This window comes from Myxocyprinus asiaticus, chromosome 8 (genome assembly GCF_019703515.2).
Source record: "Myxocyprinus asiaticus isolate MX2 ecotype Aquarium Trade chromosome 8, UBuf_Myxa_2, whole genome shotgun sequence".
Classification (NCBI taxonomy): domain Eukaryota; kingdom Metazoa; phylum Chordata; class Actinopteri; order Cypriniformes; family Catostomidae; genus Myxocyprinus; species Myxocyprinus asiaticus.
The window spans coordinates 50,404,529-50,424,425 of NC_059351.1; the positions used below are offsets into that span (position 1 = coordinate 50,404,529).

The 19,897-nt window shown below is 43.8% G+C and overlaps 1 protein-coding gene across 1 annotated transcript; it reads left to right on the plus strand.

Moving 5' to 3' along the window:
* The first annotated feature begins 6,439 nt into the window (after positions 1-6,439).
* Positions 6,440-9,441, plus strand: LOC127444560 (uncharacterized). Its single transcript, XM_051703987.1, has 6 exons — positions 6,440-6,605; positions 7,415-7,826; positions 7,980-8,351; positions 8,531-8,600; positions 8,891-8,920; positions 9,014-9,441. The coding sequence occupies exons 2-6, from the start codon at positions 7,433-7,435 to the stop codon at positions 9,081-9,083; spliced, it is 936 nt and encodes a 311-aa protein (XP_051559947.1). The 5' UTR covers positions 6,440-6,605; positions 7,415-7,432; the 3' UTR covers positions 9,084-9,441.
* The last annotated feature ends 10,456 nt before the right edge of the window (positions 9,442-19,897 follow it).

Below are 19,897 nucleotides of genomic sequence, written 5' to 3' on the forward strand. Positions count from 1 at the left end.
CCAGACCTGGACATATTTAAGATTCTGCACTATTTCAAAGCCACTTATCAATTGTAAGCAAATTTGTGACATTGTTAACCCCTTTGTACAAAAAGGTCAGATTTCCTTGCATCCACTGAAGCACTCTTTGGATTCTCTTTTGGAATATTTTCAAACCATTTGGGATACTGTCAATGAAGCAAAAGGGGAACATTCCAAATACTGTTCTAAAAGGAATTCTGTCCTGTTAATTATTCAATTAAACTTTTCACTGGAGTTGTTATGCTGCTAATATCATTTGTAATATTGTAATGTATAAAAAGAAAAAAAAAATGTAATTAAAATACATAGTTCATTATATATCATATAATATAATTTCATTTGTTTTAATAATATCATTTGTTTGTTAACATAAACGGTTATAATAGTATGATTTGGGGGTTTTACCAGTTTTTTTAAAGAGGGGTGTTTCTTCAACTTTGGCCACTTTCATGTCCCACAGGATTTATTAAAAGAAACCAATTTCAACGTTTATTATTATTATATGAAGGTCATATTAAAACTGACTTGTAAACCTTTTACCAGGCCTTCATCATAATAATTTTTTTTTTTTTTTTTTTTGTGGTAATTTTCAAATAACGTTTATGTATAGATGTTACTGTTTTAGCCTTGCCCCGGCCCAAACTTTCAATATTGAACTATGAAAATCCATTACAAAAATACAAATTATTACATTGTTAAATCCAGGATAACATAAACAAATAGTGAAATAAACATAAACCATTTCTATCGTGTAAAAATGATTTGATCCATCTGGTCAAAACGGTGACAATTTTGCCCCTATTAAAGTCTTTTCAAAAGTTACTGTACTAACATTTCGACAAAAGTGTCAGAGCTTGAGATGAAATATGAGACAAGTGATGATTGAAGAAAACAAAGAAAAGTCAAGGTAAATATCACTTGTGAGCAGAATAGTTTTACTGGGTGTCACCATGGACTAAAAACTATTCATTTCAGTTCGTTCTGAGCAAAACTGTATTTTTTTGTTCTGGTTCAGAAGTTCAGTAGCCTCTTCTCCAAATGGTAACCGGTTAGTATGAAAGAAAAGAACAGTTAATAACGTTAAAAGCTGTTTCTCAGTCAAAACCCGGCAGCATCAAATCTGTATTAATGCATCATATCTAACAATACTTCAGTGAAGAAACAACTGAGAAAAGTACTTTTTACCTCTAATAATATTTAACTTTTATCTGGATTATCCATGCATGTATATGTTGTAAATAGTTGTTAAAAAGGTCTTCATTTACAGAGTGCTACATCCACAAAGGGAAATTAGACAAAGAAATGTGAGATGCAGTAATTTTTTACGGGCAACATGAAGTGATGTAGCTGAATTGTTTTTTACAGTGATAAACCCTTTATAATGATTTTATTTATTTATTTATTTATTTATTTTTTACCAAAATGTAAAAATAACATTTTCACTCTGGAACAATTGAAAATCACTTTGTTATTAACCGTTCTTTTATTTCATTCTAACGGTAACCATTTGGAAAGAGGCTGCGGAATGCCAGAACCAGGACGGAAAACAAACTAAAATGAAAAAACGTGTGGTTTTTGGTCCCTGATACATACATTACAGAATTTGAGATGTGCAGGAAATGACACTGTGGTGGGAATTTTCATGGCTTCAAGAAAAAATGACAAAAAATGACATACATCTCCGGTGATGAATGTACATACACAATTTAACACATATTAAAAATGATTTACGTTCTAGAGGTCCATAGTGCTAAAAGTGGAGAAACAAAAAGGGATTTAGATTTAAACTAAAAAGGTAAAGATGTTTTTATGATTTTTTAAATGTATTATGTACTTTTCACTTTCTCTTTTTTTCTGACTGAATCTGTTTATCGCACTATTGTTGAAGAGTGTGAAGTATTTGTTGGCAACTGGTTCTAAATCTAGACATCTAAAAAATGTCTGAGTCATGCTGACTTTCTTGATCTTGACTAAAACGTGTCAAAAACAACTCAAACTCTTCTTACCTCTCTTCACTTCCTGCAAGCTGACACTTCACTACACAAACACTGAACAATTTATGTTTTTTCTACACAGATGATTTTCAGATTGGTCTGAAACTCAACACTCATGCCACATAAGACCATCAGGTTCTTCGAATGCATTGTTCGCTTTGTTCTCTCACATGATCCATTGTGTGTGTTTATGAGATGCCGCATCACTACATTCACTGTAATGTACTTCTTTACAAGCAGTTAAATTCTTAATCCATAAAAAAAAAATACAAAATAAAATTCTCACTTGTTTCTCCTGCAATGTGATTAAATGGAGATCAATAGTGATGTTTAAGTGTCTTGCTTCTTTTTGTTGGCATATTGTTTCCAAGAGTTCTGGTATACCCTAGGATCGGCCGCATTATGCCGACTCACCAACAAGTGCCATCTTCTATCAGCCATTTTTGCAACGGCTCTAGTGTGTTTCAATTCACCTGTGGTGGGACCGGAAGTGCGTTGCATCAGCAGCATGGGAGACCCAACAACACTTAGCTCTTTGGCCACCTGGTGCAGTGTTTGCATTTCGGTAAGCACAGACCAATTTTAGCTTAATAAAATTAAACCTAACTGTGACGAGGAAGACAGCTCAAAGTTGCTCAATCAGCGGGAGAGAGATAAACGAGGAGCTGGGGATACCAGAGAGAGAGAGAGAGAGACACATGCGGCCGCTGTGTGTGTGTGCATCAATGTGTCGTTATGTTTCAGTTTTATGTTGGGGTCTAATTAAAGTCTTTGTGAGTGTTAAACCGGTTCCTGCTTCCTCCTTTCCCGACGAACAAGAGGCTTGTCTGTCACACTGGTGCTGAAACCCAGGAAAGGAGGAAGAGCACACTGTCCGCGAGAACTCGCCGCTGCCATCCACCAGGGGGCGGAGGAGTTCGCTGCCATCCGCCAGAGGGCGGAGGAGCCGTTGGCATCTGCCTGGAGGCAGAGGAACTGCTGCCATCCTCCAGGAGGTGGAGGAGCCCGCTGCCATCCACCAGGGGGTGGAGGAGCGGCTAAGGACCGGGTGGGCCTTATGCCCATGGGAGCTGAATAAGAATATCATCTGTTTCTTCTCTCTCTCTCTCTCTCTCTCTCTCTCTATCTCCCTCTTTCTCCCTCCTTCTCATGCTCTCTCATTCTCTCACTTCCCCACGCTCTCCTTCCCCTAGAGCAGTGCCTAAGTACCGGAGGCGGGGAAAACCATCCAGCGCTGGGTTGACTGGAAGGACCGCGGATCCTCTCCAGAGTGGGAGGGGAGTAAGTACAGGCCAGATAGGTCCCCGACCTGAATTGGGCGATGGTGGAGTGTGGCAGACAAGCCTCTTGTTCATTGGGAAGGAAGGAAGCAGGAACCGGGTTAACATTCACAAAGACTTTAATTAGACCCCTGCATAAAACTGAAATATAATGACACATTGACGCACACACACAGCAGCCGCGTGTGTTTCTCTCTCTCTTTCCTTCTCTCTCTCTGGCGTCCCCGGATCCTCACAGCCCGGCCACACCCTCCTCCTTGTCACATACCCCCAACGCCCTATTCAGGCTGGGAAAACCTCCTTCCTGGAGGAGAGGAGTTGCCCCTTCGGCCGTTCCGCCGCCGGCTGGTCTTCCTCGCCTCCTGGGAACCTGGGTAGGACGAGGGGAGGGGGAGGTGAGAGAGAAAGAGAGTGGGAGAGCCCGAGAGAGAAGGGAGAGAGAGAGCGAAAAGAAAAAAACTCTGGTTCCCGACCATGCCGCCATTCAGTCCTCAACCAGCTGTCTAGTGATCCTCCACGACGCCAGGTGATGGCACTGTATTACGCCTCCTGGCGGATGGCAGCAGCTCCTTTGCTTCCTGTCAGTTGGCAGCGGACTCCTCCGCCTCCTGGCAAACCACTCCAGTACCATCAAACCAATCCTCTCCTTGGCGTCGCAATCCTCGGTCAGCGACAAGGGCTCTCTGACGGTGCGCCTTCCTCCAATCCCATGTTTTGGCACTCGTGTGGCACACAAGCCTCTTGTTCATTGGGAAAGGAGGAAACAGGAACCGGGTTAACACTCACAAAGTCTTTAATTAGACCCCAACATAAAACTGAATCGACACATTGACCCACACACACAGAGGCCGCGTGTCTCTCTCTCTCTTTCTCTCTAGCATCCCCGACTCCTCCTTTATCTCTCTCCCACTGATTGAGCAACTCAGTGCCAGGCATGCATCCTCACGACCCGGCCACACCCTCCTCCTCGTCACACTAACGTTTCTTTTTTTTTTTTTTTTTTCACCCAATTTGGAATGCCCAATTGGAATGCCCAATGCGCTTTTAAGTCCTTGTAGTCGCATAGTGATTCGCCTCAATCCGGGTGGCAGAGGACGAATCTCAGCTGCCTCCACATCTGAGACCACCAACCCACGCATGTTATCACGTGGCTTGTTGAGCGTGTTGCCATGGAGACATAGCATCCACGCTCAACTCACCACACGCCCCACCGAGAACGAACCACATTATAGCGACCACGAGGAGGTTACCCCATGTGACTCTACCCTCCCTAGCAACCGTGCCAATTTGTTTGCTTAGGAGACCTGGCTGGAGTCACTCAGCATGCCCTGGGATTCGAACTAGTGAACTCCAGGGGTCTTTTACCACTGAGCTACCCAGGCCCCCACACTAATGATTTCACTGTGAGACCAGCCTGGAAAAAGAAGAGAGTTTCAGAAGGGATTTCAAACTAAGCTTTATCAAGATTGTGAAGACTGTTGAGATTTCAACAAAAAATATTTCTCCCCAAATTCCTCCAAGAGCAAATGATTTGAGCTAGGAGATCCACATTACTTCCATAGTTTTATACATTAATATTGAAGAAGAAATATTTCACCAAAATTACCTGCCATAAGCTTCCAGTGGGACTGCGATGCTCCTCACGGAATGATACCTATATCAACTTGGTCAAAGGAGGGACAACACTCTCTTAAAAAAAATAACTACATAGAAAATGAATTAACCACAAACAAAAGCCTTCATCGGCCAAAAATCAAAGGACAATGCATCCACGTGTATTTCCTCAGTTAATTCGGGATGACTTCAAGGACTTTAACACTAAAACGTATAGTTCATACAAAATCATTTTGTTTTATCATTGACCCACAACACTTACAGTAGTTTACTTATTTTAACCACTAATAGTTCTAAACATAACTAATATTGGCATTAAATTCATTCATTTTCTGTTATAGCATAATTTCATGTACAGCTGCTTTGAAACAACACCTGTTGTGAAAAGCGCTATACAAATAAATTTGACTTGACTTGACATTTAAACCAAATTTATCACCTAAATGAAACACAACTGAGAAGTGAAAGAGCAACCTCTGAGCAATAAAAGTGGGGTGCCCTGCATATATAAAGATACAAACATTTTTACACAGCTGGACAGAAAGTAGTAATGACTGTACTCCAGTCTTAACAGAGAAACTTTGCAGAGGTATTGTAATATTGTACATTTGTTCTGTAATTTGTCATGCATTGTTTAAACAGCTTTTCTCTTTCCTGTTACTGTATTAGAATATAACAACTCACAAAATACATTTGTTCAGTTATCAGCTACTATCGAAACTGTCTGGCAGCCCAGCTAAAATTACATAATACTTCAGGAATTCAACCAGGTGAACAATAACAGTCCACCTTTGTCTGGACTTTCCCTATTCATCACCATCACATTTTATGTTTAATTTTATTATAAAATTATAAAAATATAATTATATTTTATTTATAATTGAGTGTGCAATTACGAGTATGAGTGTACTTACAATAAATACAATTTTGAGCTGTTCTATAATGTGAGTCATTATAAAGACCGGGTCAAATTGACCCGTGAGCACTTCTTAGGTACTTTTTTAAATAGCAAAATGAATCATTTTAACATCCAAATCACTTATGTGAAGGATGTAATGAAGGTTAAAGTTAAGATAAGATACAATAAAAATGATACAGGTCACACAGGTTTGGTTAAACTCTGCCCTGAAGTTCACCAATTACCTTTTCAAAGGACATCAGAATTTTAATTCCTGACATTTCCAGGCACAAATGCCATAAGAATGGAGCAAAAAAGAATGGTGGATGAGAAAATATCTCAGAAATAGTACTGTACTTGTCAGCCATTCTACTCATTTGCAGAGCATTGAGACAAACTCCTCAGGTTAAAAGAACAAAACAAAAGCCTCACAATCACTTCATCATGGTTTCAAAACAATAGGAATGGCAAGCGGAAAAACTGATGAGGCAAATCCTATAGACTCTTGACTCACCTTCATTGTCTGAATGCCGCAGTGGTGTTACATCACAGAAAACACTGATTAATATGTCATTTCAAAAGAATTCAGCAATGCATGCCTTCTGTCTATGGAATTACAGTCATGTGTTGGTTAATGGACAAGTTTAGTGAGTTCTAGATGTGGTGAGATCATGATGTTCTGCTTAAATATATAAGTCCCCTTGCTCATCCATTCTGCACACATAGGTTGGTGGAAACAATCACCAGCCCAAAGCAAGAGTGAAGACAAGATCTATTTCTGCAGCAAACCTAATTCTGGTAAAGTCACTTCTCATCTCTTTTAATTTGTGAAAAAATATTTTAATGTGCAGATGTATGTTACATTTTGATTCGAAACAATAAAATGGTTTATTTATTTGCAAGGAAACTGTTAAGAAAACATGCAAATGCATAGGCACTTAGGTACAAATTTATACTGTACATATTTAAAAAACATGCAAAAAAAACCAAAAAAAAACATGCCTTTGATTCCCAGCATAATTACTGCACTTTAAATCAGTTCCTCTCAACCGGATTTGATTCAGGACCTTGATTTTACATTAGAAATCAAGTGGCGACCCAAAACAGTACCAAACGTGACAAAAATGTCATAAATCCTGTCGATTGAGCTTAACTTGTATTGAACCCGTAATATTGCTTTTAAGGTAACATGTGTAGGTTACCACTTTTTACAGTGTTTTTTTCAAGGATGAAGGCATGTCACTCAGCTTGTCCATGTTGGAATCTTTCTAATCTGGCTAGCTTCTTCCAAATAAAAGATACATTTGTGTCTTAGAGTTTGATTGGACACACTGCCATCAATGTCAAAGACAGAAGACATGATAAGAGATATGATAAGAATTTTCTCCTCCCAATTGATTTAGTTATCTTAATGTAATTATGCATTATATGGTTAAATGCGTTGTATCATTTGCATTTAGCATTGTTTTTTCTCTGCTGACTGTGACCCCATCATGCACTCTAACTCACTATTTATCAAATGCTGAGAACAGTCCAGTTAAATTGAGATAAACAGTTGATTAGGATAATTTTAATGAATTTTGCATTGATTTGTGTTTAATGTACAGATATCAGAGCAAAGAGAGATGAAGAGTGTTCTCTCAGTGAAGATTTTGGCAGTGTTGGCTCTGGTTCTACTGGCATCCAGTGTGAGTGAAGGACGGATCCTGAGTAAATGTGAGCTGAAGGCCCAGCTGGAGGCAGCTCTGGGAGCTGTGTATGGAAATATGAATGTGCCTGTAACTATAGCCGGAAGTTTACCTGAAAATCTGACCGGAAGTGTGGCTGGAAATACAAGTTTACCTGTAAATGTAACTGGAAGTGTGGCTGAAAATATGACAAGAATTATGTCTAGAAATACAAGTGTGCCTGTAACTATAGCCGGAAGTTTACCTGGAAATCTGACTGGAAGTGTGGTTGGAAATACAGGTTTGCCTGGAAATATGATTGGAAATATTGCCAGAAATCTCACAGCCACAAGTAAGTATTGTAGAATAAATAAGCTAAATGCTGCCAATTGCATACTGCCCTAGCGTTAATTTGGTGCTGTTGAAGCTGGTCGACCAGCATGGTGCTTTTGGGTTAAGTTAGTAACGTAAGTTACTCTATGTTAAAATTTTTTCTTTCTTTCAGTTGTCTGTACGGTGGAACGCACTTCAAAATTCGACACCAGCCTTGTCAAAACCATAAAGATGAACCACCATTCCGGCAAACCTCCAGGCAAACCCCAAGTCCAATCCCTTTCCAAACCAAATGGACCCCCTTCAGGACGGCCAAATGAAAAACAAGATGGAAGACCCGGTAAACCACCTATGGGCCGCCCAGGTGGACGGGGAAAAAGATCGCCTGGCAAGTTCGGTGGCAGTTCAGACGAGTCTTCAGAGGAAGTGTCAGGCCCTGCTGGTGTTACCGCTAAACTGTTCGGCATCTTCCAGCTGAGCGATGTCGTGGCTTGTGATTCCGGATCAAACCCAAGTCTGAACATCTGCGGCATGAACTGCATAGGTGAGTATCGTGGATGATCATGAATGTAAGATTACATTCCATATCATATTCTGGACAACGCCTTAATAATTTCAGAGGTGACTTTCTTGTAAAACTGTACCATCACAATTTCTGACATGTGTACATGTCAAATTAGAGCGATTTCTAATTTCTTCCAACTTCAACTTTGTTTTCTGCAGCCCTGACAGATGATGACATCAAGGATGACATTGCCTGCCTGAAGACCCTGATGGACTCACTGAACAATGTGTAAGTTTGTAACTCACTCACTACTAAGGGAATTCAACTAAGTAACTGTTCATTGTCTACAATGCAAGTGACGGGACAAAACTAAATGCTTCTGTTTTACTCAGCAAAGTTGTCAAGGATACAAATGAGCAAATCAGCTTTGTTGATCACAACAGGAGCATTTAGTGTTGTCAAATCTTTGTGCTAGCTCTCAGTGATTTCATCAATATCTCACCTTTAAGTTTTGTAACTGTAATACATACTCAAACACTCACAAACTGTTCCTGAATGGCCCTCCTGTTTTCTTATAGCACGGTTCTTCCACCTCCCCACAAGAAGATGTAAGTAAACATGACAGTCCATTACCATCATTTGCCATTGCATGTTAACACCTTTCCTGTAAAATAAGATTAACTGTGTATTGTGTGTTACAGGTTGGAATTGCTGAACGTAAAGGAGTGTCGCTCTGTCAATGCCACACAGTACTTTGCAGAGTGTGTCTAAAACTTTCCTCAGACGTGAAGATTCTGTCAATCTCCATTACTGTAGTACACTGTATTACTGCAGTACAGTACTCCTTAACAGTTTACTGGGTGGGTCTTCTTCTGGACAAGGGATCTTGGTCTTTCAGAAAGGAGCTAGCGATAATGCACTCAAATTTAGTTGCATGTGTCAGGTCTTCAACTAACTTCAACTTCAACTAACATGTCTTTATTGTGGACTAATTTCGCTCTTCTATTCTACTGTATGCAGCACCTGGAAAATGTTCTCAGAATGGCCTCAATTAAACAGATCTCTGCTGCTTCATGTACAATAACATACCTCAACCTGAGAGAATACAATTAAAACTGTTTATGAAAGAGTTCCTTGTAGTCTTTTTTCACACACACACACACACACACACACACACACACACACACACACACACACACACACAAAGAAAATCAATACTGCCCTGCAAAGCCAAAATGCAGTAACAATGCCATACTCTGATACTATACTAAATACAACCCCAATTACGAAAAGGTTGGGACAGTATGAAAAGGGCTAATTAAAACAAAAAGGAGTGATCTGTATATTTTATTCACCATATTCTCTATCAAAAGCACTACAGCAACAGATTATTTGATGCTTTACCTTGTGAATTTAATTGTAGACACTCGTTTAAAATCAGATGATTGCAACATGCTCCAAAAAAGTTGGAACAGTCGAATGTTTACCACAGTGTAACATCCCTATTTCTTCTAATAACACTTATTAAGTGTTTGGGCACTGAAGACCCAACTTAGTTTAGTTTAGCAAGCAGAATTTTCCCCCATTCATCCATTATGCATGTCTTCAGATTCACAATTGTACAGAGCCTTCCTTGTCGTATTGTGCGCTTCATAATGCACCACACATTCTCTATTGGAGACAGGTCAGGGCTGCAGACAGCCCAATCTATCATCCACACTCTCTGTTTACGCAGCCTTGCACTTGTAATCCCGGTAGTATGTGGTTTGGCGAAAATGCATGGACATCTCTAGTGATATTTCAGTTTTTTTCTTTTTAATAAATTTGCAAAGTTTGCAAATCCAAAAACACTGGAAACCATTTAACAAAGACATGACTGCTTGGTTAATTCGCGGAAAATGGCACAATGCGGGGCAATTCTGCACACAGCCCATGCAACTAAAATGCATCCACGTGTTATCGTTTTTAAAAAATTAGAGGGATCATGTATTTAGTACTACCTTAAAGAAGCTATTTGAGAACAGATACACACATATATTCCACAAGACAAAATAGTAACTGAATTTAAACAAGTGATCCTGTTCTAAAGCTGACATTCCCTTGGTTCTAAAAGGATTAGTTCACCCAAAAATGAACTAATCACCCCTGTGTTGTTATAACCCCATATGACTTTCTTTCTTTTCTTAACATAAAGGAAGAAATTGTAAAAAATAAATAAATAAAAATAAAATTGTGCTCAGTGATGCCATACAATGGCAGTTTATGGTGACCACCTCTTGAAGCTTCAAAAGGACACAAAAGTATAATTCAGAAGTCTAAAAAATTGTTGTATGCGACTCATGTCTTGTTCTCAAGGAATACGATAAGGTTTGGTGAGAAACTAACCGAAATCTGATGTATTATTAAGTGAAACACTTGACCGACCTTTGGTCTCCTGTGTGCGTTCATGAGACAGACTGCACGCGAGCTTTAGAGCTACTGGCATGAGAGCAAACCCTTTAATATGGTGTGTTGCTTTCTCGATGATTAATGACTGTGTAATAATTGTTCATGAGTCTCTGCTTTGTCCTGAGCTATGAAGCTGCCCACTTTTCTCAAGGAAAATACCCCAAAAATACTATAAATTCTTTGGTGTCCCAGCATCTTCTGCACATTTCAGTTCTTCCCAACAGTGGCTAAATGATATATACATCCAGCTTTTGACGCTTAGGACAATTGATGGACTCGTACACAACTATCAAGAAGGCAACACAAGAACCAAGGGGATGCTAACTTTTGAACAAGATGATTTGTGTAAATTACAGTAAATTCTGTGTAATGTAGCTTTTGAAGGGCAGTACTACATAAAATATATAATCTTTTATCTCTTATATTTGTATACATTCTGAAAGGTTTGTGAAAACTTATAGGCCTAAAACAAAAGGGGTATGCAAACATCTGCAGTATATAGTTTGTGAAAATTTCATTTTATTTTATATGTTGTTTTTCACGATTTAACCACATTTTAGCATTTTTTAATGTAGAAATTCCATGAAGCCTATTCTAACCATACAATTTCATATTGCATGTATGATTATGAGTAGACTTGTCATGTCAGGTACACATTTTAACACAAAATTCACAACACTGGAACCTAAAATTCGTAATACAATCCCCACATCTCAACATTTAAGTGCTTGTACTGTGTAAAAAGTGCTGTGTGTAGCTATCTGAATATGACATTGTCTGACTGACCTCCGTGTTTGTGGTGAAATGAACATTTAAGATTTTATGTTTGGGCCAAACATACTTCATGCAAGAACGCAAATGCAAGTGCTTCGCCAACGCATGGCCAACGCATGGTCCCACTGTACATACATTACATGTGCTCGTGAGTTGCTCTGTCGGTTATAAACCTTGGACCACAAGGGGGCGAAATAGTTTTTTAGGCGCCACGAAACCGGATGTGGTAGAGTCAACATGTTGACAGTTGAGGAGTGTGCTTTTGTATTTGCTAAAAAGACGACAGAAAAAATATGTTTGTGTAATCTAACTTGTTTGGTAAGACTCACCTAAAATTATTGCTTCGTCATGACAGTTGTTGATTGAAAAAATAAAATCCACTGTAGCGCCCCTTACGGCAATGCTGAGAATACACTGCGTACTTGCGTTATGTTATGAATTACGTTCTGACACATTATGCAATGCCGCATGAAATCGAGCATGCGTAGCAAGACGCATCTGCATTCACGTACTTACGAAGAGTATGTTTGGGCCTTAACAGAGTCAGAAAATACCTTGCTTACATTTTCACATGTTGCGCAAAGAAATGGATCGGCTTCTTTCAGCTCGTTGTTGAAAACACATTTTTATATGGTCATTTGCACTGACAGACAGGACGATTCGCGCTTCGACAGAAAACAAGAGAGTATATTTTCTGAAAGAGCTTTTTTCCTCTAAAAGAGTATATATTTCTCTAAAAGAGCGGCACACACAGAATGTCTTTTTAAAGACGAGTCTTTTTAAAGATGCCTTTCCGATTGTGTATTATTCCTGGTTGCGGTCGTTATCTCTCAACTTCGGATGGTCATGATCGCTGTCTTTCGTGTCTGGGCACGACCCACACAGAGGCAGCATTTGTGGATGGTTCATGTTCACATTGTGAGAACATGACCATAGCAACGTTGCGGTCGCGGCTTGCTTTCGGAAGAAAGCAAGCCACCCCAGCGGCACCCCGCCTTGGTCCCTCTACCTACGGGTATGAGGCCAGCGCGGCTAGCACTGGGGGCAATTTGGGGACCCCAATGGGATAATCTCCGCCGGGTATCCCCCCACAGACCTCCCATTCCCCAGCACGCTCATCTGCCCCAGTCGGGCTTCCGGATGAGTTTGCCGGCTCCTCTCACGGCGAGTCTGGCTTCTTGTTCGGAGCTCGCGAAGATGATGAGCTCTCGAGCACAGCATCGGAGAGCGGGCTTGTTCAGTCGGATGCAGAAGCCTCAGCTGGTCTTCCCCCTTCAGGGACGATTGCCCAGTAAGAGGCCGATGCCGAAATGACGGACATGCTTTCCCAGGCGGCTGTGAGCGTCGGGTTAGAGTGGAACCCTCCGCTCTCCCCTGAACCCTCGCGGCTTGATGATTGGTTCCTGGGCTCGCGGCGCCGCTCAAAGCAGCCACGCCCCACTCCAGTGCCATTCTTCCCGGAAGTGCACGAGGAGCTGATGAAATCATGGGAGGCACCTTTTACTGCCTGGCCCCGATTCCGCAGTTCCCCTACTCTCACTACCCTCGATGGCAGGGCGGCCAGGGGCTATACGGCGATTCCCCCGGTGGATAAGGCGCTCGCGGTGCACCTATCCCCGCAGAGCACCGCCACCTGGCACGGACGCCCTAAGCTCCCATCCAAGCCCTGTAGGCTCACGTCGTCCCTGACGGCTAAAGCCTACTGCGCTGCTGGACAAGCCGCCTCTGCCCTGCACGCCATGGCTCTCCTGCAGGTCCACCAAGCCAAGGCGTTGAAAGAACTGCACGAGGGTAGTTCCGCCCCAGATTTGATGCAGGAACTGCGCTTGGCGACCAAACACACTCTCCGAGCAACGAATGTCACGGCGCGGTCTCTCGGGCGGACGATGGCCACACTGGTGGTCCAGGAGCGCCACCTTTGGCTCAACCTGGTCGAGATGGGCGAGGCCGACAAGACACAGTTCCTTGCTGCCCCCATTTTCCAGGCTGGCCTATTCGGTGACACCGTCGAGGACTTTGCCTAGCAGTTCTCGGCGGTGAAGCAGCAGATGGAGGCAATCTGGCACATCCTGCCCTGGCGCGGCTCAAGATCCCACACCCCGTCTGCTCGTCGCCAAGGGTGTCCCCCTGCGGTGACTGCACCGGCTCCGCCGCAGCCCGCCCCTTCGGCTCGGCCCCGGTGTGGAGCCCACCACAGGAAGCAGACGCCACCCGTCTCACAGCCGGCGCCTAAGAACCCACGGAGGTCGTCAAAGCGCCCCTGAGACGGGCGACCCAGAGACGAGGGAACCCACTCACCTGGAGCTGGTAAAAAGACCACTCCATCCCCCGGTGGAGGGCCGGGCGGAAAATCTTTTGTTGCCTTTTTGTTTGTTTTCGCCGCATGCCCAAGTGGCTGCGGTACCCAACAGTTCAGCAAAAGAGCGGCTTCCTTCCTCCCTGGGTCACATACCCGGTGTGCACAGAAAACGATGCTACCTTGCACGCAGAGATCGCTACCCTCCTACGGAAGGGCGCGATAGAACCTGTCCCTCCAGCCGAGATGAAGAAGGGGTTTTACAGCATCTACTTCATCGTACCGAAAAAGGTCGGTGGGTTGCGGCCAATCTTGGACCTGCGAGTACTGAACCAGGCCTTACACAGACTCCCGTTCAAGATGCTGATGCAAAAACGCATTCTGGCAAGCGTCCGGCATCAAGATTGGTTCGTGGCGGTAGACCTGAAGGATGCGTACTTCCACGTCTCGATCCTTCCTCGACACAGACCCTTCCTGTGGTTTGCATTCAAGGGTCAGGCATATCAGTACAAAGTCCTCCCTTTCGGCCTTTCCCTGTCTCCTCGCATCTTCACGAAGGTCGCAGAGGCTGTCCTTGCCCCGTTAAGGGAGGTGGACATTCGCATTCTCAACTATCTCGACAACTGGCTAATCCTAGCTCACTCTCGAGACATGTTGTACACACACAGGGACCTGGTGCTCTCACACCTCAGCCGACTAGGGCTTCGGGTCAACTGGGAAGCAAGCTCCTCCCGGTTCAGAGCATCTCTTTTCTCAGGTTGGAGTTGGACTCAGTCTCCTTGACGGCGCGCCTTACGAATGAGTGCGCCCAGTCGGTGCTGGCCTGTTTGAAGGTGATCAAACAGAAAACAGCGGTTCCACTGAAACATTTTCAGAGTCTCCTGGGGCATATGGCATCCTCGCCGGTGGCCACCCCGCTCGGGTTGATGCATATGAGGCCGCTTCAGCACTGGCTCTAGACTCTAGTCCCGAGATGGGCATGGCACCTCTCGTTTCTACGGGCAGGTGTTCCTCTAGAACTGGTCTCCAGGCGTGTCGTGATCATGACAGATGCCTCCAAAACGGGCACGCAGCAACAGGCAACACAGCTGCCGGCTTCTGGACGGGTCCACGACTGCATTGGCACATCAACTGCCTCGAGTTGTTGGCAATTCTGCTCGCCCTGCGGAGGTTCCGGCCGTTGATCCAGGGCAAGCACGTGTTACCTCGGACAACACAGCAACGATAGCATATGTCAACCGCCAAGGTGGTCTGCGCTCTCAATGTATGTCACAACTCGCCCGCCGTCTCCTCCTATGGAGTCAGCAGCACTTCAAGTTGCTGCGAGCCACTCATATCCCGGGCAACCTCAACACTACAGTGGATGCGCTGTCACGGCAGGTTACCCTCAGGGGAGAGTGGAGACTCCACCCTCAGGTGGTCCAGCTGATTTGGAGTCGATTCGGATGGGCACAGGTGGACCTGTTCGCCTCCAAAGAATCCTCCCACTGCCCGCTCTGGTATGCCCTCACCGAGGCTCCCCTCGCACAGACGCGCTGGTACACAGCTGGCACCCTGGCCTAAGCAAATATGCGTTTCCCCCAGTGAGCCTACTTGCACAGACCCTGTGCATGGTCAGGGAGGACGAGGAGCAGGTCGTCCTGGTAGCACCCTACTGGCCCACCCAGATGTGGTTCTCAGACCTCATGCTCCTCGCGACAGCTCCCCCCTGGCGAATTCCCCTGAGGAAGGACCTTCTTTCTCAGGGACGGGGCACCCTCTGGCACCCGCGACCAGACCTCTGGAATCTCCATGTCTGGCCCCTGGACGGGACGCGAAAGACCTAAGTACCACCTGCGGTGGTAGACACGATCACTCAGGCTAGGGTCCCCTCTACGAGGCGCCTTTATGCCTTTAAGTGGTGTCTGTTCGCTAAGTGGTGTTCTTCATGACGGGAAGACCCCCAGAGATGCGCAGTCGGATCAGTGCTTTCCTTCCTGCAGGAGAGGTTGGAAGGGAGGCTGTCACCTTCCACCTTGAAGGTGTACATTGCCGCCATAGCAGCACACCACAATGCAGTCGACGGTAAGTCCTTAGGGAAGCACGACCTGATCATCAGGTTCCTAAGAGGTGCCAGGATGCTGAATCCCTCCAGACCGTGCCTCATTCCCTCATGGGACCTCTCTGTAGTTCTTCAGGGTCTACAGAGAGCCCCCTTTGAGCCTTTGCAGTCAGCCGAGCTTAAGGCACTCTCCTTGAAGACTGCCCTCCTGACTGTGCTCACTTCGTCAAGAAGGTAGGAGACCTGCAAGCGTTCTCTGTCAGTGAAACGTGCCTGGAGTTCGGTCCAGGTTACTCTCACATGATCCTGAGACCCCGACTGGGCTATGTGACCAAGGTTCCCACCACCCCTTTTAGGGACCAGGTGGTGAACCTGCAAGCGCTGCCCCAGGAGGAGGCAGACCCAGTCCTGTCATTGCTGTGTCCGGTGCGCGCTTTACGCATCTATTTGGATCACACGCAGAGCTTTAGAATCTCTGAGCAGCTCTTTGTCTGCTTTGGTGCACAGCGGAAAGGAAGCGCTGTCTCCAAGCAGAGGATCGCCCACTGGCTCATTGACGCCATAACTATGGTATATCATGCCCAGGACATTCCACCCCCGGTAGGGCTATGAGCCCATTCTACCAGGGGTGTAGCGGCTTCCTGGGCCTTGGCCAGGGGTGCCTATCTAACAGACATTTGCAGAGCAGCGGGCTGGGCAACACTCAACTCCTTTGCAAGGTTCTACAACCTCTGGGTGGAACCGATTTCGTCCCAGGTAGTGGCAACACAAGCGGATAAGCCAGGGATAGCTGGCCGGGTGTATCGCTTGCACATAGCACCTTACACCTCCTTTTGAGCTGAAGATGTGTGCCATTAATTCCCAGTAGTGTTCACAAGTTTGTTCCCTGGTTGATTTCCTCCGAGCCCTGTGGCAGTCGAGTTTTCGGAGAGATTCGCTGCTGGCCCAGTACACGTGCTAACTAAGAGTCCTGTTCTGGGGTAGGTGCTCCGCATGTGGTGGTTCCCTGTAAGGCTAACCCCATGAGATATATATCTTCCGCTAATTTGTTTCCCTGTTGGCAAACTGCGTCTTCCTTGGGCAGAACCCCTCTGCTCCAGTCTCCATGTTTGCAGTAACTCCTCTCCCACTGGGCAGGATCTACCTTGAAGACTCTCCACATGGTTGGAAAGACCATGTGATGTATCCTTCCACTTAAATATCCCCCCCTCGCTTTGAGCGAGGTGTGGTCTCCACTGTGTCTTCCCCTTGGGAGGGACACCCCCCGACTAGACCTGGTGGCCCAGTCGGATAATCCCCCTTCTTTTTTAGGGAGAGGATAAAAGGGAAGGGGAAAAGAGGCCACGACTGGGTTAAGCCTGTCTCTATCTCTTGGGTAGTCGACTTGTCCCCAAAAAGGGCCGTTCAACACTCATAACTATGTTGGGGGAGGTTACGTGTCAACCTGGTGTGCTGGCTATGAGGCACACAATAGTCTGCCCACCACACACCGCCAGTTCACGTAACACAGTTCAGCCAATTGTGGCGTTTCGTATAGGGACCCCTAGTGTCACTACATCGACACAACGTCGAGTGAGTGACATATAGGGAACGTCATGTTTACTTGTGTAACCTCTGTTCCCTGATGGAGGGAATGAGACGTTGTGTCCCTCGTGCCACAACGCTGAACTACCCGCTGAAATGGCCGGACCTTATATCGGCTCCTCAGCATAAAACCTGAATGAGCAGTTACATACCAGCTCCTTTTATACCAGTATGTCTGGGGGAGTGGCATGCAAATACCACTCGCCAATTTTCATTGGCCTTTTATCAAAGAGTGACCCCTAGTGTCACTACATCAACACAATGTCTCATTCTCTCCATCAGGGAACGGAGGTTACACAAGTAACCATGAGGGTTGCCACGGTGTACGGTGTTATCAATTTTACTCGGTACAAGGGACAACACTGGTGTTAAAATTTATACTGGTGGAAACATTATGAATGGAACTTCCAATATCAATACAATAACCTATGAATAGAACAGCCTTAAATAAAGAATAGTTGCCTAATGAAGAGTTTGCGACCCATGAAAATAACCTAAATAATGCATTGAAAGTCAGATGTTCTTTACCAGCGTATCAAATTACACAAGCAGCAAAGTATACGCAATGACAGAAGACATTTAATTGCAGGTTGCGAATATAATGTGCATGGTGGGTAACTGTAAGACGTCTCGGATTTGGAATGACACAAGAAATGCTGTTAGACGATATAATTGGATATTGTGATATTTCGTTTTTTTAAATAAAAATATCGTGAACATATGTCTTGCATACCGCCCAGCCCTAGGAGGGAACAAAACAAATTTATTTACACACATTCAAAGTCATTACCCTTTCAAGCAGCTAAACTGGGTCCTGGGATGAAAGGCATCAGAGGGGTATTCCAGAAAGCAGGTTAAGCAACTTACCCGGGTACGTTCACTCAGAGTAAGCTGATAACCTCAGCTTTCGGTTCCAAAAATTGAGGTAAATTTTAGGGTATGTTAGTAGCCATAGCAACTTACTCTCTGAACATAACCTGTTCCGGAGTAGGTTATGTTCCAGAGTTAGTTTATTTCAGGTAGATGGCAGTAAGTTTCAGAGGTTGTCAGCGCATGTGTTCCCTTCTGATAGTGACACAGCTACACAGGAAGTTCACATTATGCACAGTATTATACGTTTAAAGCAATATTACGGTTAACTCCAATCTTTACCTCACAAATCTTCTTTATTTCCAGTCTCATACACCACAGATTTGCATTCAAAAGTGAACAAATTGTGTACATTGTACTTTTTTCTGATTCCTTATCACTTTAATTCATGTACTGTACGTATAAATGCACACATTTCCAGACTTGTTCATTATACTCTCTTTATTATCTGAAAATATAAATGAGACATGCTGTCATTTAGAGTCACCCACAGTGCCATCCTTTAGCTGGTGGTCAGGTGATTCAATGAAAAGATGTATCTTTCTGATGCTCAGCCTCCTCTACTCCATCAGAAGCTGTATATGGTCCTTCTCTAAATTACATTTTTATTGTGCCTTTCAATAGGGACCTTTTACAGCTTCCTCTTCAGCAAGGAAGAGATGAGTTACTCTTCCCTAATGCTGACATCATGAACATCTATAATGTATAATCAGACACATGATCTTCAATGAGACTGCACAGCCACTGCCTTTTAGGGACAAGATATCAAGCAAGTTTTAATGCCATACCAAATAAGAAAAGAACATAATGGATATGTAACTCCTATCATTGTACACCTCTGTTACAGCATATCTTCATCTTATAATGCACATTAATTATCAAGTGTGGCCCACTGAAAAACATTCTTTAAAATCTTTAAATCTATGGAAAATGATGACAACTGTGGGAGATCCTACAGTTGACAGAGGGTCTATTAATACAGTGACACTATCAGCAACTGTGGGAAATGGAAGATGATACGATAATTAAAAGTTTTCAGAAACCCCAATGTTAAACTGGGTACACCAAATGCTATTCAAAATAAAAGTACATAAAATTTGCATGCACAGTACATGCTAAATACTAGTAAAATTAACCTTAAAATAAAAATATAGTAAATCCATAGCTATAAAACCTATATTATTACTTTCCGCCATGCAAACTCTCAGTCCTAAACCAATGCAGCTCCTATCGCTATTTCAAGTGAAGACGAAATTATTGTAATTTGCAGACATTAAAACTTCATGTTCCGCATCACTGAAATATGCCATGCATTTCTTTTTAGCCTCTGTTTCCATGGCGACTCGTGAAATCGACACTCCATTGACAATATCTTTTAGTACTCACTCTGTGCACACGTTAACTCTGGTTACCAATAGGAGGCTGATCAAACTAACTCCTCACAGGTGTTCTGGAACCTGAATACTGTGAGTAGGCAATGTTTGGATTAATCAACCTAGAGTTCAGGGTTTATGTCTTGGTGGGTTAACCTTGCTTTCTGGAATACCCGCCTCCCCAAATGCCATGGACTCG